The 25,015-nt window shown below is 47.7% G+C and overlaps 2 protein-coding genes across 3 annotated transcripts; one reads left to right on the top strand and one right to left on the bottom strand.

The window, feature by feature from the left end:
* The first annotated feature begins 3,186 nt into the window (after positions 1-3,186).
* Positions 3,187-13,973, top strand: LOC133156509 (PHD finger protein 21A-like). 2 transcript variants are annotated; one of them, XM_061282290.1, is made up of 18 exons: positions 3,187-3,400; positions 3,775-3,809; positions 6,966-7,017; positions 7,150-7,239; positions 7,539-7,571; positions 7,650-7,715; positions 8,208-8,360; positions 8,478-8,714; positions 8,775-9,101; positions 9,167-9,277; positions 9,349-9,400; positions 9,541-9,620; positions 9,738-9,798; positions 10,423-10,529; positions 10,729-10,884; positions 11,064-11,139; positions 11,220-11,323; positions 11,606-13,973. In XM_061282290.1, the coding sequence occupies exons 1-18, from the start codon at positions 3,326-3,328 to the stop codon at positions 12,197-12,199; spliced, it is 2,409 nt and encodes an 802-aa protein (XP_061138274.1). In that variant the 5' UTR covers positions 3,187-3,325; the 3' UTR covers positions 12,200-13,973. The 2 variants fall into 2 exon arrangements, with proteins under 2 accessions (XP_061138274.1, XP_061138275.1); XM_061282291.1 differs by having other exon boundaries at positions 3,189-3,400; positions 8,778-9,101.
* A 192-nt stretch (positions 13,974-14,165) lies between these two features.
* LOC133156560 (peptidyl-prolyl cis-trans isomerase FKBP8-like) lies at positions 14,166-23,488 on the bottom strand. Its single transcript, XM_061282371.1, has 8 exons — positions 22,999-23,488; positions 22,745-22,914; positions 21,807-21,895; positions 17,747-17,964; positions 16,936-17,126; positions 15,160-15,237; positions 14,809-14,913; positions 14,166-14,744 (listed from the first exon to the last, which is right to left on the bottom strand). Exons 1-8 carry the CDS (start codon positions 23,396-23,398, stop codon positions 14,658-14,660), a joined length of 1,338 nt encoding a protein of 445 aa, XP_061138355.1. The 5' UTR covers positions 23,399-23,488; the 3' UTR covers positions 14,166-14,657.
* Positions 23,489-25,015: the final 1,527 nt, after the last annotated feature.

Raw genomic sequence — 25,015 nt, 5'->3', positions numbered from 1 at the left:
TGGCAACTGGAAATGACAGCATACAAACAGCACCATTCATGCTGTCACTTGACCTCATACATGCTGTCGTTTGATGTCATGATAGGTCTGTTTTGATGAGACATTGTACTTTTTCTTAGTTTATTTGATCAGTGACGCGCAGTCAAGGCCTTCAAGGCTTCTGCTGGTCCAAACACAACCAACTTCCATGAAATAATGAGTAGTTATGTTTATTAAGTTATGGCACCTTGAGCGGTGCGAGCGACGTTTGGAAAAATAGCATCAAATTTAAAAAATGGTATGGCTTACAAAATAAAAATACTGAAAGGTCTTTTCATTTATGTTAACCATAACGAGGTGTAACAAAATGTTATAACATCTCGACGAGTTTTATTATTTGATGTGCGTTGCTGTTTCTTGTCTCGTCTGGAGCTCAGTGACGTCACTTCCTCCAGCTCGACTCGCGCTCGTATTTGGTTCAGTCGCTGCAGCTGCGTTGTATGAATAACACCGATTAGCGTAATTTAACACAAAAATGGACCGATGGCCGGCCAGTCCAAGATTACCTTTGGGAGAAATAGAAGAAATTACATTTGGACACACTTTGATTTCATAGACGTGGAGAAGAAAACGGAATTATGTTGTGGGAAGAAAAGATGGGGAGGAATACGGCCACAAAATCACGCACCGCGAATCTCAATAGACATCCTCAAGGCATTCCATAATGAAATGGAGGTAAGTCTTAGGGAGTTATTCTATATTGACAGGATTCTGAAGAATTGCAGTATTTAAAGAGACAAAAAAAACTTTGACTAAAACTGAAATAAAATATGTTTTCTTTGACTATCACTGGACTAAAATAACGGTTTTGTTTATACTAAAACTGAACAAAAAGACCAGTTTTTGTCAACCAAAACTTAAAAGAACTAAAAAGAACGTTAATGAATGTTAATAAAACAAATTAAAGCTAATGTGAAAGCTTGACAAAGACCAGATTAATGCCTCAGACTCATGGGTTCTTTTTTTCCTGACAACTCGAACCTCCTATTGTTTAAAGGGGCGTTCTAGTGCACACACGTTTCCTAGCTGCAAATATATCACGAGGCATTAACTGGGCAGTTTCTGATATAGTTTTCTTACCGGCCGATTTACTACAACAAAATTTCAATATCCAGAAATGATGGCTTTTAGTTTTGGTGTGCCATCCCAAGATTTTAAATGTCCCCATTTTGCCCGGCCACCCCTGTGAAAAATTTCCGGAGGCGCCACTGGCCCCAGTTCACCCAGGCGACCGACCCTCTTAAACGAGGGAGGAGAAGCGCTATGGAAGATGGCTGTAGCGGCCCCTGCTGGAAGAGGTGCAGAACAACAAAGTGAGTAAAAATAGTGCTACACTGTCCACTCGTCGTGTCATGACTGCCGTGAGTGGCTCCACGAATTAATCGTGAGAAACACGAAGTGCACGAGAAAACGGGCGTTCTTCCACTTCGAAGGCGGTCATCCACCACTACCGTACAAATACGTAATACGGTATGTAAATGATCTGCGCACAAACTGTAATAATTGGAGCGAGTGAGAGAAGACGTGTCCTGTGCGTGTGTGATGCGGGCGCGTACGTGAAAACGCTCGCGCGCTCACGTTGACTTTCGGTAGTTTCACTGAGTTTACATCCGGGTCTTTTCCCTAGGCAATGGGAGACGCAGCACCGCCGTTCCTTAGGCAAAGTGAAATAAATTCGCCGCACCGACACAAAAACTAGTCCGCTTCGGGAGGACACCTTTTCGCGGGCCGGCGGGGTCGGTTGACGCCGTCAGACTAACTTTCGGAACCAGCGTCACTGATATCGACGACCCGATGGCGGCTGAAGCGGCTTTATGGAGACAGACAAGTAGTTTTGCTAGGCCTTCATGAAGCTCCGCGGCGGAGTGATATGAGGTGTGCGCAGGCCGAGCTGAATGAGATTGAACAAGAGTTCTTGTTTTGTAGCTTCAGTTTGTGTCTTTTCTCACGAATTTGACTAAAGTAAGCCCAAAATTTAGTAACTAAGTCGCGGTGCTTGGGAAGAAGCGAGTGGGACTCTTTATGGGCTTTTGTTCCATCGTGGATCGGGTTGTTGGAGATATCTATTGAATTAATCTGGAGGAGGACTGCTGCTGAGTAAGTGCACATCGAGCTCATCCATTTGCTAACTTTAATGTCGTCCTCACTCGCTCGCTTCCTCGCCTCGAGTTGGTGCTCGTTGCGTCCCGTCCCGTCCCGACCCCGTCCCCATCTCCGTGTGCATTCTTGCGTGCGGCCTCCGGGCTCTTTTGGGGGCCTCGTTGCGCTCTTTGCGGGTTCTTGTCGGAGTTCCTGCGGAGGAGGAGGAGGCGGTGGAGGAGGAGGACGACGACGAGGAAGAGGCCGACACAAGTTGGGCAGCCAGAGGCGGCTCGTAGCCTCCTTATCCCTCGCTCGCAGCTCTGTGGCCAGCGTGGGTGGTGGCCTTTAATCCACCTCGCAGGCATCCGTACGCCACCCTTTGGCCGTCGTGTTGTCGGCCGGGTGTCAAAGCGCGCTCCGCCGGCCTCCAGTCGCCTCTTCTTCATCTTTGAGAGAACTTAGCCGCGTTAGCTTGCCGGGCTAACGTGGCGTTAGCGTCAACTAGCTAGCGAGCTAACGTTAACGTCCACTTGTTCTCCGACATTCGGCGCTACCGTCACTTTCGATGTCTTGGACCGGGTTAGGCTTAGAACGACCGCCGGAACCGACGACGGACCTCGCGGTTGCGGCGGCCCGAACTGTTCGGAAGGAGAGCTGGAGCACCCGGCTGGCCATGAACAAGACTCATATAAAACATTTATTACAGCACTTGACTTGAGTGCTTGGAACACAAAGTGAAACCTCCATCTTAACCGTCGTCCGTGTTCGCGGCCCGCGGCGGCTCCTCGCCAGCGACGTCCCTAGACCTGACGTCCCATCCCGGCTCCAATTACTCCAATTAACCCGGCGGCGGGCGCTCGACCGCCCCCTACATGCGCTCACCTGTGTGCCCTTAAGGAGTGACGTGTGTAACTTTTCAACTTGGAAAAGCATTCATCGGGCAAGTTTAGTTGCAAGTTAGATAGAAATAGAAAGCAACGGAAATACTTTACTGCCAATATATGGTACTGATACAAAGAAGTGTGCGTGGGGAGGGGGTGGGTGGGAAGGGGGGAGCGCACTGTGATGATGTTGGAGGACTCAATCGCAGTGGCGGAGCCAAGCCGGGGCGGCGCCCCGGTTAGGACTCCCTGCGCCCCGGTTGAAAAAAAATCGAGCTTTTTCGATTCTTCATTTTCATGCCGATCAGCGAACGGCGTGGGTGATGTTCGATTTTTTTTTTTTCCTGTGGGCGCGAGCCCCTACTGGAAAAATTCCTGGCTACGCCACTGCTCCATCGGTACACATTCTACATTTTAGACCTGTTTTTTAATCAATACAACTACTGCAACATGCCTTCTCTAATAAATGCCACGCGTAGCGATAATGCACTGACCAATCTGATTTATGGATTGAATTTTCTTGCAAGTAATTTAAGTGTTTTTATTTTTTTTATATATATATATATTACATTTCGTTTTTTTTTTTTTACATTACTTTTCAGACGACCAGATCATATCAGTCATCAATACACCTTTATTGGTTCATTTGACTGGGTCAACCGGTTGACACTTATTGTCATTGATTGAGCGAGCTAATGTCTGACATTGGTGTTTTGCTGGTGTATTGATGGTGACGTTGATGATCGATAGCTGTGGTGTGTTTGTTGTGCAGGGCAGAGGGGCGGAGTCCAGTCCCACAGCCAGGTGGTGAGTCCCCATTTATTCCATACGATTCATCCCGTAACCTGAGTTGATGAATATTTACAGTACATTAAACATGTTGACTTAATTAAAAGATAACTTGCCACACAAGTGAATTACAAGATAAAAATGTTTTCGAAAGACCACCGTCAACACAAAGTCATGCGTGCACCGCATAAAGCAGTGGTCACCAAACTACGGCCCGCGGGCTGGATACGGCCCGCGGGCTGGATACGGCCCGCGGGCTGGATACGGCCCATGGGACCGTTTAATCCGGCCCGCCAACCCTGAACAAATTGTATTATTAAACTTTTTTTTTGGGTCATTTTGCCTGCAATGACTGCATTTCCCCAGTAGATGGGGAAGCGCTCGCCTGCGCATTTACTACCGGAAGCCGTGTCAGAAAGCTCGGTGCACACTCACAAGTGCGTGCATGTACATGGCGCACTCGCGCTCTATTTGTATCAGTCCCGAATTTAGAGCGTGGGCTCTGATGACAGCATTCTTATAATTCGCGCGCTGAGCTTTCAGATGCAGTTTTGCGCTAAAGAGACAGAAAGTTAATGTTCGATGGCTTTTTTTTCTATGAAGAACCCAGAGAGAGTTATTTAGTTATTGTTTATTTCCTGTTTTCTTCTGTGAAGAACTCAGAGAGGGTTATTTAGTTATTAATTATTTCATTAATAGTGTTATTTGTTTCCTGACTTTTTTTCTGTAAAGAACCTGGAAAGGGTTATTAAATAATCGTTATTTGGTTATGTGTGGCTTTCTGGAAAACAATACATTTTTTAAGCTCCCCTACGATCGTCACACTTTTTCTGTTACAAACTGACACTGGCCCCCCATCAGAGAAGGGAAAAGTTATGTGGCCCTCACAGGAAAAGGTTTGGGGACCCCTGGCATAAAGTGAAAGCATTCAAATAAGTTGCTCAATAAATGACTTTTCATCATAATACATTTCATGCACACAGATGAACGGACCGGCACGAATTCCCTAAGAAGTTTGCTCAGAGTTTCAACTACTTCAATCTTTCTTAGTCAAAGGAGGAGTGACTTGTGCATATGCGGCAATACTTGGGCTGCAACTATCTGCTACTACCTTGGCATTTGGATATCCTACTGAAAATTCTATTGAGTAACTGAGGATATGAATATATATATGTAGACAAGCAGCATTTTGTATTTAAATTTATATTGTGCGTATTTTCCCCCCTAGAAACATTTTGAAAAATGATAATTTGCTAAATAAAAGCACACCGAGGCATCATTGTCCACATATAACTTTGTAATGAAGGTTTATTATGAAGTTGGCCTTCTTCACCATTGTTGCGGTTAGCTTGACTTTGTCAAAAGTTTGTGGAAAAGTTAAAAGAATTTCAAGTGACGTCAGCAGCGCGGCAGTTTACATAATGGACAAAAATTCGATCATGGGATGACGAAGGGCCCCACGTACTACCGGCATCATTAGTGGCTTTGTTTTTAAGTGACACGGAGGACAAAGAGTTTGAAGGATTTAAGGATTTGGAGTGACACAGACAATTTGAAAAACTATTATGGCTTTTACGCACGCCCGGTCCTACTTTACGGACCTCTCTTTGAAGTCCGGATTGAAGTTGGGGGCCGGTGCTCGGCCGGGTGGCTGTCCGGGGACGGTGGATGGGGCTCGGACATGGCTTTTACGCACGCCCGGTCCTATTCTATGGAGCTCTCTTCCACCTCCGTGGCCGGAAGTGCCACCTCCGGGGATGGAAATCCATGCCGCCACACGCCTGGAAGTTCGTTTTGTGAAATAAAAAGCCATTTACCAAACCCACTGTTAGGTTTTTACAGACAGTGTGAATAAATGTTAAGAGAAATGCACCAACGGACAGACCACAAGTGAGGCAGAATATTGAGTCGTAACTTGCGCAAGGAGTGCAGTACAGACAGCTTACAATGCCCAGCTACACTAAAGCCTGCCTGCACTCTTGCTCTTTTTATTTGGGGAGACCCTGTCTACAACATAGCAGAAACCGTTAAGGGAAAGGGGAAGCGCAAGGGTTTCTGCTTAGGTAAGAAACAAAAACGGTAAACGGTGCACTTGTAATATTACGAAATAGAAAGGAGCAAACAGAGTTCAGCAAGTTCAATGTGTTCAAGCGACCATCAGAGCAGGAACCAGGGGCGCGCTTAGCGCAAGATCTTGAGGGCGTGAAGTGTGGAGTCAGCTACTTGACGAAGAGTGACACATCGCGTCGCTGACACATTGCCGTTGCAGGGCGTTGTTTTCCCTGCAGCTGCGTCTCGCTGGCCAGGACAGGACCCCACACTTCTGCTTACGTGGCTTTCTGTGGTGAACATAAGCAAAGCAGAACAACGAACGCACGTACGCACTAATCTAACGGTTGATCATTTACTCAATCTATTCTATCTATTAATCTAATCTAATCTAATCTATTCAATCTATGATAATATAGAAACAAAAAGAGAACGCGTGATAACATATATATACAATTTTTCCAACACCCACGTCTTTCCTTGTACTTTAACGCTACAATATAGTTATAGACTAGATCTGTGGAATAACAACGATGCTGACGTCAGGGCGCACGCGCGGCGTTGTTGACAAAGGGCGAGGAATTTAATCGATGGATTTAATGATTTGGAGTGACACAGATGGTTTGATAATATTATTGCTTATGTAATAGTCATTTGATATAGAATTTATATATCGTTATATCGGCTTGTGGAATATTTTGAAGTGCAAGCGCCGTCAGCGGCGCGCACCCATTGTTGACATAAAGGACGATCGATGGATTTAATGAATTGGAGTGACACAGATGGTTTTATAAACGTGTTATTTATGTAATAGTTATTTGAATAACTCTGAATGTTACGTCAGGCCCGTTCTCAGCTCTTCGTTTCTGTTTGTCACGTTAGTATACTTATCGTTTAGCCTGTTGCTCGTTCATGTCTGTTCATGGTGTTGGATTTTGTCGACTAAATTTGCCCCAAAATGCGACTTATACTCCGGAGCGACTTATATGTTTTTTTTCACGTTATTGTGCATTTTATGGCTAATGCGACCTATATTCCGAGCGACTTTTAGTCCAAAAAATACGGTAACGTGCTTTTAGCAAACCTGAGTAAGTTGCAACGCTTTTCTCTCTCTCTCTCTCTCAGCAGCACGTTCATGCTTCAGTTGGATGCTTTTCCCACCGGAGACGGCGTTCAGGTACCGTCGCGGCTCCCAAACATCGTCTGACCTTTACGAGCTTTATGAGTCGGGGAAACATCATGTCTACACAGGTCACGCGTTGCTTCGGCAACGCCCTGAAAACTTTTCATTTCTGCTTTGTGTCTTCAGGCTGATCCATCAGCTGAAAGACTGACTGCGTCAATGATGGAATTACAGACGTTGCAGGAGGCTTTGAAGGTGGAGATCCAGATCCATCAGGTGCCACTTTTTTCTTCGCTCACTTTTGCTGCCTGAGGAACGTTTCAAATTTCGGTCAGCAAATTAAATGCCAATGTGCAAAACAAACACGCGAGGCTTGCTAATCGCACCTACGCCTTGCAATAAACATGTTTTGACCGAGAATGAATATAAACGCACAAGTCTCAAACGTGTGGCCTGGGGGCCATTTGCATCGCCATCAGATTCAGTTGAGACTGGCTTGAAATGGATTCTCATTCTATTCTCTTTTTATTAACCAGTGCTGTGTGTTTGTGGTGTGTGTGTGTTGCCGCCCTCAGAAATTGGTGGCCCAGATGAAACAGGACCCTCAGGTAAACACGCCTGCGATGCCAGTCACAGGAATAAGTCACATGACTTGTCACTTGACCAATTTTTTCTTCGTCTCCCAGAATGCTGATCTGAAGAAGCAACTTCACGAACTTCAGGCAAAGATCACTGCTCTGAGTGAGAAGCAGGTAGAGACACGTGCTGCCGGCCGAGGTTTGGACTCGACACAAAATTTCATCGAGTGTCTCATCTCATGCGTGTTTGAGGCTTGCTCCTCTGCGGAACAAAAAAAAAGCGCCAGAAAGGCTCAAACTCATGTTGGGATTGACCGGCGCGTTATTCATATCTGGAAGATATTTCTCTTGGAATGGGGCGAGTACGCAGCGATTGACCGACACCACGACGGCGTACTTGAAAACACTTTGAGCTCTTTGAACTTGTCGTCGTCGCCCTGGTTTCCATGGAAACCGGCACTGAGACGCGAACATGGAAATTGCCTGAAAAGGTCACAAAGAAGTTGTTTACAAAGGACAAACATTTTTAGCAGAGACGAGCAACATACCGACAACACAATGCGACAGATATAGTCCCTTCCAAGGACACGACGGTGCCGCTCGTCCTTTTCCCATACGGGGAAGAACATTTCACCTCACATAAAAATGAACATTGTACTCCAACAGAAAAAGGTGGTGGAGCAGTTGAGAAAAGAGCTACTGGTCAAGCAAGAACCAGAAGCCAAAGTGCAGCTGCAGGTCCACGCGCCTCCTGTAGGGGGCGATGTCAAGCCCACCAACCTGGTGCAGACTCAGCAGATATCTGGAGGACTTCAGCAGGTAGGAAATGGATCACAAAAGATGTTCCCCAAAATAGCCGGAGACGAGCATCGGATGCAGATATTTTCATGTTTGAACTTGCATTTCAAGTGTTGTTCTTTTGATGGGACTCGCCAGACGCTGACGGTTACGCCGGTCCTCACGACCAAGACGCTACCTCTGGTGCTGAAAGCTGCGGGCACACCCTCTTTGCCCGGTTCCATCCTGCCCCAACGCCCGGCCACCGTCACCATGGTAACCACTGCCATCTCCAAAGCCGACTCGCACAATGCCCCCATCAACCTGCAGGTGGCGGGGAAACTGAGCGCTCACAATTTGGAGCCGGTGAGGCTGGTATCCAAGAACGCCATGCTGGTAAGAAAGCGTTTGGCTGTCATCATTGTTGCGCTTTTCTGATGCGCTGTGATCGCTCAGCAGGTCAGACCAAAGCCCGCCTTGCCCGGTAACGTCCCCATCGCGCCCGCCCCTCCCCCGCCCATGATGGCGGCGCCCCAGCTGCTGCAAAGGCCCGTCATGTTGGCCACCAAGCTGTCGCCTTCACTGTCGTCCGCCGCACCCATTCACCAGCTGCGCATCGTCAACGGACAGCCCTGCGTCAAGACGGGCTCCGCCCCTTTGACCGGCATCGTTATCGCCGCGCCCACCACGGCCGCCTGCCTGGCCAGCCCCGCCCGGGCGCCCGACCCTGCCTCCGTCCCCACTCAGCCGCCCCAGATGGGTGGCGTGACCGTCGAACCCAAGGTAGGTAAAAGCGGCGCCGATGGTGCGGCGCCGCGGCGAGTCACCCGTGCGTCTTCCCTCGGCAGACTGTTAAAGCGGGCGGTGCAGCCGAGCACAAGATGACGGTCACGCTCCCCTCTTCGTCGACTCCGCCCTTGTCTCCGCCTCCCTGGCCCAAGAAGGAGGAGAGTCCGGAGGTAGGCCACGGGTGACGGCGTCGCAATGGCGTCGCGCCGCTTGTCTGATTGCATGTGCGTCTTTCTTTCAGAAACTGGCCTTCATGGTGTCCTTGGGTCTGGTGACGCACGACCACCTGGAAGGTGAGCCTTCACCCCGCTCACATGGCTCGTATTACAGTTCGAAGGAAGGAAGGAAGGAAAGAAAGAAAGAAAGGATGGATTTTGGCCTTAACCCAAATATTGGAGGAAGGAAGGGTTTTCACTATTGCGGCTCTTTGCAGAGATTCAGAGCAAAAGGCAGGAGAGGAAGAGGAGAACGACGGCCAACCCAGTCTACAGCGGCGCCGTGTTTGAGCCAGAGGTAAATCCGTGTGAAGGTGAAGATGTGCTGGCGGTCCAAGGTTGCCTTTGCTTCCTCAAGTTGACCGTCTACGGTCAAGCGGACTCGGAGTGACGTGCTTGCTGTTTTGTGTTCCAGAGGAAAAAGAGCGCTGTGAGTTACCTGAACAGCCCTCTGCACCTGGGGACCCGGAAGAGAGGTCGGTATAAGCTGGCCGCGATCAGCAGTCCACCCGGCGACCGAGCGCGTGACTGCCGAGCGGCAGCGGTGGCGAAACCCGCTCGTAGAATGCCGAGGCCTCGGCACTAGTCCCACACCCGTCGTGTGTCTCCACATGCTGCTATTAACACGCTTCATGCCCTCGCTGCCGTCACGTCTGACTCACTCGCACCACTAACCCGGTTTCCACGCGTCCGACCGAGCGGCCGGGTCGAGTCACCTCCGTCGACGGCAAAAAAAAGCGACTCGTCCGTCCCGCGAAAGCAAAACGTTAAGACGGCGTAACTGTCCGAACGGCAGGCTCGGCGAGTCCCTCCTCTGGATTGTGTGCGCCAAAGGAGCGTCACGAGCATGGCGGCGCCGTGTGCACTAACACTGTCTGTGCTTCTGACTCCTCCCCTTCCTCCTCCCGCCCCTCCTCCCCCCTCCTACCCCACCTCACGCTAGCCAACGACGACTCCCTTTCCAAGGTATGTCATGCAGACTCTTGTTGTTCTTCCCCCTCGCCATCTTTCTTTTTCTTTTCTTTTTTTTTTTTTTTTTTTTTTGTTTTGTTTTGTTTTGTTTTGTTTTCCGTCTTTGTCGTCTGTCTCATTTCACCCAGGTCGCCCACCCAAATACGGCGGCATCCCGGAGCTGGGCTGTCTCACCCCGACCTCCCCCTCCAGCCCCGCCCGCCCCCTCCCCCTGCCCAGCCCCAGCTCTGGGGATGTAAGTAACCGAGGGGGGGGCGGAAAAAGCCGCCGCCGTCGGTCGGCTCCGTCAGTAGTCTGTCAATCATCCACCCACATGTCATCAGTCTTACAAAGTGAACAGCCTCTCGGCCAAATTAGCGCACGAGCGGCCCCCCCGCGCCGCCCCCCCGACTAAAGCTCCGGGGGCGACTGATTGGTCCGATTCTTGCTCGCAGGGAGACATCCATGAGGACTTCTGCACTGTGTGCAGACGCAGTGGCCAGTTGCTCATGTGCGACACGTGTTCTCGTGTCTATCACCTGGACTGCCTGGAACCGCCCCTGAAAAGCATTCCTAAAGGCATGTGGATCTGTCCCAAATGCCAAGATCAGGTAACGGCCCGCTTTAGGACTGTTCAACCCTTTGTAAGCATCCACACCGCACACTCGTCCCGTTCCTTGTGTCACGCATCCGCCCCCTCCATCGTGCCCGTTGGCGACGCTCGCCTTCCCCCCGATCCCCGCCGCGTCTTTTCCCGTTCTGACTCACGCCGGCCGCTTTCTCCCGGCAGATCCTCAAGAAAGAAGAAGCCATTCCCTGGCCCGGAACGTTGGCCATCGTCCACTCCTACATCGCCTACAAAGAAGGTGAGCGCGTCGGTTCGCGCGGCCGCTCGCCTTAGGAGACAGTCGGCTCACCGACGCCGTGCTCCGGCTTGTTCGTGCAGCGAAAGAAGAAGAGAAGCAGAAGCTCATCAAGTGGAGCGCAGAGCTGCGGCTGGAGCGTGAGCAGCTGGAACAACGAGTCAAGCAGCTCAGCAACTCCATCACGGTAAACGCTTATGTGTTCGGTCAAGGATGGTGCCATTTTGGAAAACCGTTTCTTGATTATAGTGATAGCGATTTATTTTATTCATTTTTTTTTTAATATATATTTAAATATATCATGCACTCCATTTGTAATGCCAGCCAAAATTGAGTGGGGGGGGGGGGGGAACAGCACATTGAAGACATTGTGTCCAAAAATCATTCGCCACCTATGAAGTGAACTTGACGGAGCAGGTCGCGTGCTAGCTTGTTGTTGACTTTTCCACTTATGTCTTTCCGCTGGCAGAAGTGTATGGAGACCAAGAATGGCATCCTAGCTCGCCAGAAGGAGATGCAGCTGTCCCTGGACAAGGTCAAACATCTGGTCCGCCTCATCCAGGCCTTCAACTTCAACCAGGCGGCGTCCGACTCCAACGGCAGGGACGCCCGAGTCGAAGACGTCACGGCGGCGCCGCCCGAACCCGAGCCGGCCTCGCCTCAAGTCGAGCCGGCTGCATCCGAGGCGGAGGCCGGCGACGCGGGTGAGAGCGAAGAAGCCGGAGAGCAGGGGCCGGAGAGGAGTGAGACCGCTGCCGCGGATGCCGACCGTCAGGGTGGCCTCGCGCAGGCCCCGGATGATAGGGGAGGAGCTAATTCAGAAAACAACGTCCGGGCGGAGGATGAGACTGTTGCATCGCCGCGGGTGGAAGAGGCGGCCTCCACGGAAGCGGCGCCGCCCGCCGCCAACGGTACGGCCGCGTTGACGCATCTTTCCCCCGCCGACGACGCAGAGGACAAGACGGCCGGCGCCGGCCCCCAGGAAACGTGGGACAAACAGGACATCAGCGACAGCAACGACAAAACCTCAGAACCCTCCCAGCATTGTTTGCCAGCCGAGTGAGCGTCGCCTTCACCTGGAATACGATACAGAAAAAAAAAGTTGCCAATGTGTGTAAATGTCGTTTGTTTGCGTCGTATTGTCAGCCTGTGTCGATGGTAGATAGCGGCTTGGTCGCGCGCGCTCGCGCCCACTTAGCCATAGACGTTGTCACGAGAACGCTCGAAAGAAGACCGAGTCCATCACACCAGAGTGTGCCTGTCCCGGCGGTTTGTGAGGGGGATGGGGGTGGGGGGGGTGGGGTCGCAGAGAGGGTCCAATAGCAGCCGGCAGACCCTCCGACCGACCCATTGCCCTTCAAACAAGGAAATGCAAGAGAACGGCCCACCTAACTCGCCCACGCATTCACTTCTTTGTTTGAAGTGCCCCCCCCACCCCACCTGCTGTAGCCGCGCCCACAAAGGCAGGTGCAGAACAGGCGGAGCCAGAGCGGCATTGTTGTTGTGAGTCGTCATTGGTGTGTCCGTGTGATGTGCTTTTGTTTTCTGAGGACAACGTGTTCACGTCTTCCTGGTGTTGGGAATAAGTGCTTCGTGTTTTTTCCGCCCGCCGCCATCTTCAACTGCCAAACGCATCAAATGCGCCGGGGGCGGAGCTAAAGCTTCCGCCTGACAGGCGACAAAAAAGAAAAAAAAAAAAGCACAACTTGGGTTCTTCTGGTTCTGTGATGCCACCTGTCTCCTCCCACTTAGGAGGAAGCACAAGAAGAGCCCGCAGGGGGCGCCGCTTACTTTCCGCTCCGTCATTCATGGTGCCTCATTTGTTGGCGTTTTCTTTTTCTTTTCTCTCGAGGTCACAACTCGTGTCAGCCAATTTGCGTATCTCATGGTCACGACTCCGCCCCCCCCCCCCCATAGGTACCTCGAGTGCCTTCAATTTGTCTCGACTTGCACTGTGACGCGTGGACCCACCCCCTTCACCTCATTGGCCGCTCAGTGTTCTACTGCCTTAAATGTTTTTTTTTTGTTTTTTTTAACCTGATCAACCGCTCATTGAGGGGTCAAAGGTTGCCAAGTCTGCCAGGTTGTCATGATGACCAAGCCCAGGCGGTGATGCACTTTTTCACTTGAGCAGTATTATAAGAAAATATGTGACCCCCTTCCTCTCCTGTCAAAGCATGCCTTCTTATGCAATTTTTTTAGGAAGAAAGTTCATGATGCATTCCTGTTTGTTCATTCATTTTGCATATGGATTTTTGTGTTTTTGGAATGGGCGGAGCTGTCATTTGAGTGGGTGGAGCACAAAAAAAGGGTCCATTCATCCAAAGAACACAGATGGCACGTGGCTCATGTTCATAGAATTGCGCCGTTGCCCCAAGTCAAAGAGTCTGTTTGCCAGCGTCCAGTCATGACCGTGGCCTTCGAGTGTTGCCCTCACATGACCCCGTGACCCTGTGATTCCCACACCTGACTTTTTTTTTTTCTTTTTTTTTTTTTTTATATCTTCCATATGCTCAGAAGCATTGTAGCGCTCTGAATAAAGAACAAGTGTACATTGGGAATCTTTGTATAATTGTTTGTATTTTTTCATAATTTTGGAAATGAATGTGTTTATTTTTTTGGACTTGTTCCACACGTGTCTTCTGTTGGCCATGTCGGTGGGATTCTTACCTCTGTATTGAGCCTCCTCTTCTTGTGATGATGATTTTAATGATGATGATGCAGTGTTTCACTAAATACTGTTGCTAGGTTACATGATGGCATCAGCCACCACTAGGAGCATTTGATCAATTTCTATTTATTTATTTTATCAGTTTGCTAATAAATCCTCAAAACCATCACTCTTGTGGTCTTTTTTTTTCCTCTTAGTTTTTCTAAGTAGGGTTAGAGTTTTGAAATCACACTATAAAATTATAATTTAATAATTAAACCAAAAAATACTTTTATTGCAAATTAAATACTTCCAATAAACCATTCACACAATTATGTAACTTTGTCTAATTGACCTAACAGTTTTCAATTTGGGTTAAAATAGTTATTTTGGAGCAGGGTTACAAATAAAGGTAGGGCATTCATATTAGGAGTAGGGTTTCAAATGTTTCGAGAAGAATCGCTCCCAATGTACAAACTTGCTTCTGACTACAGAATGCAAAAAATGTGGAATGCAAAAAAAACCCCCACAAAAAATGGAACTCAACCTTGATTTAGACCAGGGGTTTCAAACTCTAGTCCTCGGGGGCCGCATTCCTGATAAAATTATCAAGCTTCTACAGAACGTGAGGATGAACTGATCATTTGAATCAGGTGTGTTTAATAAGGGAAACATGGAGGAATGCGGCCCCCGAGGACTGGGGTTTGAGACCCCTGATGACTCGTATTCATCTGAAGAGCAGCAGGCAAGCCTTTTGTCTTTGTATTAGTGACCTTCATGATAAAAATGGAGATAGGCCACAGTATGTAGTACTCAATGGCGCACTGTAAACTGGAGTGAACATGAGGGTCGCCCGCCGATGAGGTGGCGCTCAAGTTCTCACAGTGAGGATGACTGACGTCACTAAGCTGGCCAATGCCACCGCCAGAGCCGCGAGGATCAACTTCCACGAGATGTTCTGAAGCACAACAAACACGCACGTCAAACATTTGGCATGCGCTGACGTTGCACCTTTATCTCACCAATGTTGTCTGCTTGGAGGGGAGGAGGAGAAAAGGGGCCCCGTTGTCGCAGAGCACCGCTGCGGGCTGCCTCCTCACCAGCTTGGAAAGTTCAGCGTGGATAGCCTAGGGAACACAAATTGCATATTTTAGAACGAAAATACAAATACTCCCCCCCCATCTTTTTATAAACAACTACAATTCTGTGTTGTAATCTTTAAAATGGCCAGCTGGTGGCAGCAGAACAATAAAGTGTGTACTAAAGTGTACCGTAAACAGCACAGAATTGGCTACTCTCCTTCACTCTTGAGCATTTCATTTTCTGATGAATGACGTTAAATGTGACGGACTTCGGTTGTGTTTTTGTCTTACCTTGGTGGCGGGCTCCAGCTTCAGGGCCTTCTTGAGCAGCTCCATGGCCTCCGCGTAGTCACCCAGGTCGGACAGGATCTGAGACCAGAGCACATTTATTGCAGGAAAAAAATCCATTTTAAAAGCATTCCAGCGGCCAGGAGAAGGATTTTATTGCATTTTCACTTTTTTTTATTTTTATTTAGTGACTTTTCTAAGAGCAATGTTTTTGGTTTATATTTTCTTTTTTTTCTTCCAAAATGCTTTGTTTTACTCGTTTTCTTAACTCAGTTCTTTTTTTTCATATATAGTCTTTGTTAAGTGCAAGAATTGGCTCAGTTTATTCCTTTTGCATTCGTTTTGCGTGGATGTAATTTCCCTCCATGCCACTAAAGGGACTCTCATGCATTGTAGTGGGAAGCATATAAAACCCGTGGTGAACTTGAACATGGCAGAGCTTGACAGGAAGTTAACGGTGTTCAGCAAGAAAAATACGTGGTTATTTTGGTTCCCTTTATGTTATGAATTATTTGGCGTGTTATTCGTTCGGGAAAATAAATGCACACGTCTTAATGCTCCGTTTATCAGCCCCGGCTGACCTCATTTGGATTCTTTTGGAATTGTTGTTCGTTTGGAAATTCCGGATGTGAGGATGTCAAACGTTTGGGGGTTGCTGTACACTGGGGCGGCGCGTCATCACACCGGGAGAGATGCTCCACTAGGCCAGGGTATGGTTCGATCAGCGCTATTTTTGTTTTTCATGGCCATTGCTATGCTTCCTCCTACTCCTTTTCGAGCATTCTTTATTTTTATTTACTTATGTATTATTATTATTAATTTATTTATTTAATGTATTTACTTCTATTTGTTGGTTTATTTTTTGTTTGTTTGTTTTGTATGGACTTATGTAGCACTTTAGAGTGTTATTTGTTTTTGTTTTTTTTGTTTTCTTTCTTTTTTGTATTGGATGTTCGAAATAAAGATATCAATCAATCAATCAATTGTTTCTTGCGCGCGTCTAAAAAAAATCTCTTTGCTCGCTTCGTACTTTCAGGAATTAAACTATATAGAAGTAGTTTTTTTTTTTTTAATTTGTGATGGAAATGTTTCCTTTATTGTAATGAAATTGAAGCACGCGAATAAAGTACATTTACACGAGTAAGATAACATTGCATTTATGGATTTAACATCATTTATAGCTGGAGTGGGAATCTATAAGGCCAACGTTTCACTTCTATCGACTATCTGGATCTGGAAATATTTATGTTAAAAGTCAAGATTGTCTCCGTTGAAATCATCATCATCGTCATTTCAAATATTCATCCATCCATCCATTTTCTGTACCGCTTAGTACCCACAGGGGTCGCGGGTGTGCTGGAGCCTATCCCAGCGTCATCGGGCAGTAGGCGGGGGACACCCTGAATCGGTTGCCAGCCAATCGCAGGGCACACAGAGACAACCATTCGCACTCACACCTAGGGACAATTTGGAGTGCTCAATCAGCCTACCAAGCATGTTTTTGGGATGTGGGAGGAAACCGGAGTGCCCGGAGAAAACCAACGCGGGCCCGGGGAAAACATGCAAACTCCACACAGGGAGGGCTGGAGGTGGAATCGGACGCGCACCCTCCTAACTGTGAGGCGGATGTGCCTCCCAGTGCGCCGCCTCAAATATTCAGATATTCAAATAAAACGAGTAAGAAAATTGCAACGAGTTAGGATGAAAAGAGACGAAAGTGAGTTTTGTAAAGTGCTGGAGGAGCTCTGAAATGGGTAGGGGAGGGGGTGAGCACCTGACCTTCCCCGCCCTGTAGAGGGCCTTGACGTTGTCGGGGTCGAGGGCCAGGACGTCGCGGCTGGCATGGAGCGCCTCGTTGCACTTCTCCAGTTTGAGCTGTGCCGTGGCCAGGTTGTTCAAACACTTGACCCGGTAGTCGCGCACTTCCTGCGCTTCCTCCTTCGCTTCCTCCTTGGCGCCGCCGACGGCATCTGCTGAGGGGGAAGACTCAAACATGAAAATATCCTTTTCAACAATTCACATTTTTGGATACACGTGTACCCGAGAGCTACACGCAACTTCTGCCTCACACACATGCGTGTAGAGTGCCGCCACCTCCTCGTGTGTGCTAATGACGACGTCTCGATACCTTGCGTTTCATCCGACAATTACGAGGCGTTTTGCATTTCGCCTCCATGCTCGACCATGAGTGTCATTAAGGAGGTCCCATTGTTGATTATACAAAAAGACGTCGGCAGTTCAACACACCACTCGGCTTCGATATTGTCGTCGCTGGTGGGTGGCCGACTCCATTCACATTTGTAACGCCACCAATTCGGGATTGAATGTCGCCTGCTGCCACAGCAGTGATTTCCATCCACTCGGGAGGACTGTTTGATTGTCCCGATGGCTAATTGGCCATTGATTGGCTCATGAGAAGAACAAGTGAAAGTCAATAGACAGGAATCAAGCTGGGCCTATTTGATCCGACTCGAGCATTTTGTCTCCCAAAACAGAGCAGACGAGTAACAGTGGGCGGCTCGGACTCAAACTGAGGCTACCGAGTCAAACTCCGGAACGTGTGTTAAACGCTGACTCTGCGACGTCGTACCCTGGCCGCAGGTGGTGAGCACGTCCAGCGCCATGCAGTAGGCTCGCGCCGCCTTGCCGTACTCGTCCCTCTGGAAATAGAAGTTGCCTCTTTCCCGCTTGTGGTTGCCGAGACGGATGCGGTCAGATAGCGGCAAATTTAGCAGATTCGCTTTGTCCCTGACGTCCAGCAGCTGCAGCTGGTAGAGCATGGCAGCGCAGGCGGGGATGTCGGGCTCTCTGGAAAACACACAAACTTCACAATCACAAAGTCCAGCCAGGCCAGCCAGGCCAGGCCAGGTGAGCCTGCTGCCGCCGTCGAAGCCATTGATGCCTGAGTTTGTCCGGATCAATAGATGCGCTAAGTTAGTTAACTTCCTCAATGCTGCGCTTGCTCGAGTGTGATGCTTCTCCGAGGCCGATTTTCAATCAATTGGAAAGTGGGAGAAAAATTGAAAGTCCAATGGAAAAAGCAAAACTCGGATTCCTCGGAGACGTGTGCCGTTCAAACTGGGACTGTGCTCAAAATCAAGCCCTCATAGTAAAACTTGAAATTGCCATCGTTCAAAATAAAATTCAACTGTTCATTCCCTCCACCTTGCCAGCCGTAAAAAAAAAAAATCCCAAGGCATGATGCAGGCAGCACGGGTTGTGCTGCTTATCACGCATGTTTGTCTCCCGTCTTATCTTCCTGTTGCACAATATGGCGAAGGCTGTCTATAATGTAACACTGAACATCAAGTGACAACAACACACCTTGCCCTAAGCCCCAAAATCAGCTCATCATTTTTCTGTATCAGTGCAGAGGAATCAAGCGCTTGCAGTTGCTGGATTTGAAATTCAAACGCTAAACCTGTGTTAAAGCAACCCTGCGGCAAAATAGACCTCCTGTTAGCCTGTCTAAAATGACTTCTTGTAAGCCTCATTTTGCGCTGGCATGAAAATGAAGTCGTACGCCGAGCGTACCAAAATAGGGCTTTGAATGTTGACTGAGGAAATCAAATCCCCAGCTGGACACTTTTGGGTTTCCAAAAAGGCACGTCTTGTTTCTTTTCATTCATTGGCATGTTGACGTAGGTTCTGTCTGTTTTGACTCTGGCGCGGATGTGCAGCTCGCCGACGTTGGTGTGAAGGCGCTTAGCCGTAATCCCGCCCTCGAGACGTCACAGGTGTTTTTCCTCGCGCGCTGCCACACTGACCAAGTTGTTGGACAAGCAGAGTCGACCGACAGATCTTTCCAGGTGGACAATTTGCCTTAAAGAAGCCGAGTCCAATTTATATATATATAAAAAAGAATCTGTTACATTTGTTGTCTGAATATCAATTTCAAGCTGTAAGGCAGACTTTCTCCCACCATGCTGCTTATTCAAATCACTCATGATGACCTTCCATTTGACTCGCTTTGGTGTGCGTATTTATTGACCACGGCAAAACTTTTCATGTATGGCGGGCAATAAATGTCACAAATGGATATGCAGCAAATTAATTTCCCCTTCATGTTGCTGCTGACATTGCTATCATGCAAGCGGGGCAGATCGTTTCCACCGAGAAAATGTCACCTTCCTCTGATTCGTATCGCCTTGCAAATTGACCGCACGGCGGAAAAGTGAAGTCGACGTTTGCCCGTATTTACACACACGTCACTGCCCTTCACCGACTAACAACTGAGATTGACTTTTGCTTGATGCTAACGCACGATGCGAATCATCGTAGACAGGCTAATGAATAGCATTTGTATTTTACCGAGGGATATTGCGCACAAAATGTGCAGCAACATAGGTAGACAGACAGTCAGACCATCTCAATGGAGCTGCAATCCTTTCAGTGGGGAACGAAAGTTGGAATGCGGTCGAGAACAAATTCAACTTGTCTCTCAAGTCTGAAATCTTTTTTTTATTAACATATATTATTCTGGACTAAAATACTTTGTTTCTGGACCATCATGCTTTTTGTCCCTTCTCTCCTTCCACATTCACCCAATTCAGAAGGCTTGTTTTTTTTTCTACTGCCTTGTTTTGACCAATACAAAGGTCCAGTCTTTGCCAATGTTCAAAGATAACGTTACATGCGTCATATCTTTACGTTGGACGTCAAACATTTGTGCAGGTGCACGCGTGACGACCAAGTGGTGACGTCTCAGCAAGATGAGTCACACGTCCCCGGTGACGCCGGTTCTCCGGGCAGCACTTGGTCACCTCACACATTTCCTGTGTGCGCTTGCTGAATTCTCCCACGCGCAATAAATTGTCATCGTCTCCAACGAAGGAAGTTACCTCCCCCTCCTCCAAGCATGCCAGTGCGTAACATCACTATCCGCTCCATCTGCTTCTATTTTACAAATGAGGAAGTACGCGTGATGCTTCTCGGGTTGCTGGGCAACGCTACGTCACTCGTCTGCTGCAGTCGCCGCTTACACTTCGTTCAGAAATGCTAATACCGGGCCTTCGTCTTGCACGAGCAAGCAAACCTGCAGTCACCGTCTCCTGAAGCGTGATCATCAAACTATTCACAGTTCAGGCTAGAATCTATGACTTGAGGGGTTCCCCAAGGTTTAACATCGAGCCCCTTATTGTTTTAATTTTTTTGTTCCTGATAGTTCAGGCTAAAATCTATGACTTGAGGGGTTCCCCAAGGCTTAACCCTAAGCCCCTTGTTATTAATTAATTAATTAATTAATTAATTAATTAATTAATTAATTAATTAATTAATTAATTAAATTTATGTTCCAGTTCAGGCTAAAATCTGACTTAATTGGCAGACCAAGCGGCAACAGCACTGCGAATGGTTCCAATCCATGTCATGATCTTGAAGCATCGATTTCGAGAGAATGCTACCATGAAAAGCGAAAACCTATTGTGGACTGTGCACTTATTGAGCAGAGACCCCGTGCGAAATGTCGAGCACACGCTTCAGAATCCACACAATTGACTGATGGCCATTAATTAAACGATGCGCTTCAACACATTGTGTACCACGGAGCGGTTCTCCGAGTCAAACAACGGCATCAACTCTGAGCTAGCACCTCGACGCTAAGTCCGTGTTTCTGCCTGTTGCTGTGCAGCATTTCACATTTCATTTATTGACAGCGTGCAGATTTACTGGTGTCCTCGTCATCAACACCGTATAATGAAGATTATAGTTCTGACCAAATCATGAGCATAGGTGCTAAAGGTCAATCAAAAGTAATAATAATAAAAAAAAAGTCATCTGGACCATCTGGTGTGCCTGCACCTAACTCCCGAGCACACACTTCTAATCAGGCACATGAAAACAATCATTAACTGAGCCAGGACAACTTCGACTCGGGCAAGGCCGAGCGAGCTGCGACACATCTTTGCGCCTCACCTGTCACGCACACACACAGAAGCAGTAGCTCACTCTGCTTTAAAAACATCCTGACGTGATGTCGACAGCAACCATCGGGAGTGTTGCGTCATGTTTTTTTGTTTTTGTGGGTCTCTGACTCCTGCATTAAGCCCAATTTCCTGCTTTTATTCATCTCCAACAGCAACATGTTGCCTTTCATTTAACAGCAGCGGGAACAAAAATTGCGCATGGCGTGCGTGGTAGTGGAAAATGACCTAATTAGGTTTACTTTGCTCTAATGCATATGTGCAGGTTTGATGTTTTTTTTTTAAGCTTGTTTAGCCACAATGACAAAATGCAGTTAAGCCTGAAATTTCTCTCATTAAATCAGGTTGTGATTGTCTTGGCTTAATCGGGTGAGCTTTTTAACGTCTGGGCCTAATCTGGTAAAGTTATCTAAAGCAAACATGACATTCTAAATCAACCTCGGCCCGTGTTTATACTGGCCCTTTAATGGTGTGAAGGTTATAAAGCGTCGGTTGTAACGCGAGTCGTTGGGAGGTTACAAACCGAGTCCGCCTCTCAATGGGACTCGGCGGAAGCCATCTGCTCCTGTTTATGGTTCATTAACCCCGCTGCCCTAGAAAAAACAGCCCCCCTCCCCCCACGGCAACAGGTAGAACGGGGCCGCGGCCTCAACCCGCTATCGCTGTCGGTGAACAAAAACACGAGCGTCCAGACTCCTCCCCGCCCACGTTTACCATAAACAATCCTACCTGCCCAGTAGCCCGTACGTGTACTGGGAATCGGCCAGCAGTAATGCGATTTCGCCCTTGCACATGGATAGGACGCACTCCTCCAGCGCCTGCACACACATATGCATACACACATGGTACATAAGTGTGTTGCCAGACAGCAAGTGCGGCAACATAGCATGCAAAGGTTTTCTACTCGCACTCAATGAGTTGAATATGTACAGTGGCCATGTTTGTATTTCAAATCATCTCTCCTCATTGAAATGAATGGAAATGTTGTGGATCTGTTCCAGCCTCCCCAAAAAAGAAATACATTTAAGACATTTTATTTTATTTATTTTTGTTTTATATATTACATTACATTACAAGACAAATATAATTCAGAGTTTTATTCTTCTTCTACAGCTCCATGATGATTGAGTGACTCTGATGAGGTCACCAGAGGACATTGATGCAGATATTGTTGTCTGCGGGTAAACATTACAATCAGGCAGTGCTAAGACTTGAAGTGAAAGCCCGGCCTTGGAAGTCTGCTTTTCCTGGAATAGCGCTCAAGGTTCTGACTAATGACGGCATTTTTGCTTACATAAAGAAACGCAGCGTTTCTCACTATAATGCAACATTTTGGATCATAGTTGGACATTTTTTGTTTTGCATTTTTCTTTTGAGTGACACCACCAACTTTTCAGTGCACTCTACAATTTCAATATGTGTCCGGAAAGTGTTCAAATTCAAATACTTTTTATTTCTTTAATCAAATGAACCGAAAGCAACGTGGTTTTCTATGAGCACACATCATTTAACCAAAGAAGGTGGTAAAGAAAAAGAAACAATTTGACTACAAAATAGTCTTTCATCATCAGATAGATGGCATGGAAATGAATGAAAACCAGAATTCCTCTCAAATACTGGAAATGTGCACGAGGGGGTGCTGACTTTCGCACGTCCCGCTCGGTTACCTGGCTCACGTCGCCTTCGCCGATAATAAACGAAAGCTTGGCGTCCTTCTCCACCACGGTGCGGTCTTCCAAGACGGCTTGCATCTTCACCGTGACCTGCTGGCCCCAGATGGGCCGAGGGGCCGAGGGGCCGGCGGGCTCCAGAACCTTCTTCCTCACCAGTCGGTCATCTACGTGCGCAAAAAGGACAGCGGTGCCGGTCCTGGAGGTCATCTAAAGCATGCAGCATAGCGGACGGGCCGAGGTTGCGCTACCTGTTAAGTGCTGCCAGTCTTCTTTGAGGAACAGCTGCTCAAAGGAGATAGTGGTCCACTCCTCCACAACGTATTCCGGAAAAAGACTCTCTGCCGAGCTGTCCCTCTCTGCTACGTCCTCCTCTAAAGATGGTTCCTGGAAGCGCACCATCTTCCAACTGTTAGTCTTCTTCAATTGCCCACGTCTTTGCCATCGAGTCTCTGCTCCTCTTCCTTCTGGACAAGCGGTGCTCTTGAAATTCTCCAATGTGATGTCTCCTGCAGGGCTCTCATCTCCATCCCTCTTGGGTCTACCCAGTTGGTCCTCCCTTCCTTCCTCAAATCTGAGCTCAGATGTATTGTCTCTCACCTCTCTCTCCGCAGGGTCCTTGTGGTCCTCACAACAACAATGTGATTCCATTTCCCCGTCAGAGAGCGGTGGACACCATCTGCTCTAGTCTCCAGAATCGGATGATCTTCTCAGGTCTAAGTCGGTCAGTCAGTCGGTGGTTTTGCTGTGAACGCCTACAAGCGGCCTAAAAAAAATTCCCATGATGTCATATTAACGGAAAAAAAGAAGCCGTGCCTCATTGAATCCAGATGGCACACCGTCCCCAAATCCTGCCTTCATCCACGGAAAAAAGACCCACGTCCCGCCAAGTCTTGCGTACCTCCTGCAGTGGGTGTGACCTTTGACCTCTACTCAGGCCCCGTGCACTTACATCTTCCACCGCAAAAAAACAAAACAAAAATGAGCGATGTAAAGAAACCGTGCAGCGGGACAAAACACTCTCGGGCAGAGAGCTAGCGCGGGCGCTAATCTGCGGGATTACAAGAGAAAAACCTAATCTGCCACAACGTCTGTAAGCTTCTTAATGACTTCACTGTTGTGCCCAATAATGTGGGTTCCACGAATGCCAGTGACCAATCGGATGGCGGCCAACAGAAACTAATTTGCCTTTGACGTGCCGCTTGGAAATTGAGGAGAAAATGAGGCGATTACAACTGACCGACGCACATTTCATCGGCAAGTTGGAGGAAAATGTTTGCGACTTGAAGGTGAGGTAATGTTTGCGTAGGCTCGGGAAATGATGTTGGCAGAAAAACATTCAACAAGAGCTCGCTTGTTCAAGACAGGTCGCACGACGTCGCCTTCGCCGCAAGACAGAATTTCAAGCTTTATGGTCCTAACGGCGCACGCTAGCAATCTCATGGACGCTAGCTAGCTAATGGATACTAGCAATGAAAGCATGTTCCTGGCTTTGAGCCAATGGTGCTCATTTCAAAACACTTTTCTTTAGCACATGGTGCTCTCAGACTTTGGAAAAAGTGCTCCAGACACCTTTTTATTGGTTCAAAACAAGGCAGAGAAGAACCTAAAAATATTTTGAAACTAATATAAAGCGCAGTTGTGCCCTGGTTACAGACAGCCACTCCATCTCAGCCTTTTGATAAATAAACACGCTATGAGTCACATGTGTAGCATGATGTGCATTGAAGTAAATCAAAACAATAATTTGGCAAGTTGAGTCTAGTTTTCTCATGTTAAGAGATTTTTTTATGAGACTTTATGAATATATTTTTAGAAATAAACTCCCTTTGTAGTTTTTTACGAACTAACGTTTTTTCCATGTATAATGCGCCCCCATGTATAATACGCACCCTAAAAATGGCATGTTGATGCTGGAAAAAAGCCTGTACCCATGTATAATACGCACCTAAATTTTGACTCCTACTTAAGTCCATAAACGTAAAATTATTTCAGAAAAAATATCATCTTTGGGAACAACCGGATGTTATTCTGCCGGTCAGTATCACTGCGCATGCGCTAGCAAACCCGATAGCGAAGAAATGTTTCGGATTTGTGTAGGGTACATTGTGACAGCAAACGAGCAGGTGATCGAGCAAGCGTCTGATACGAGAGCATTGTGTTCGTATGGAGCGTGTTTGAAGTGAACAGCAGAGAAGTAAGCGCATCTGTAATGGCGGCCTCCGTATCATATCCGGATAAAAAAAATATATATATTATTTTTTTGTA

Source organism: Syngnathus typhle, linkage group LG7 (genome assembly GCF_033458585.1).
Source record: "Syngnathus typhle isolate RoL2023-S1 ecotype Sweden linkage group LG7, RoL_Styp_1.0, whole genome shotgun sequence".
NCBI lineage: Eukaryota > Metazoa > Chordata > Actinopteri > Syngnathiformes > Syngnathidae > Syngnathus > Syngnathus typhle.
Note: the sequence above shows the minus strand (reverse complement) of the source record. Positions and strands in the feature narration are given on the sequence as shown.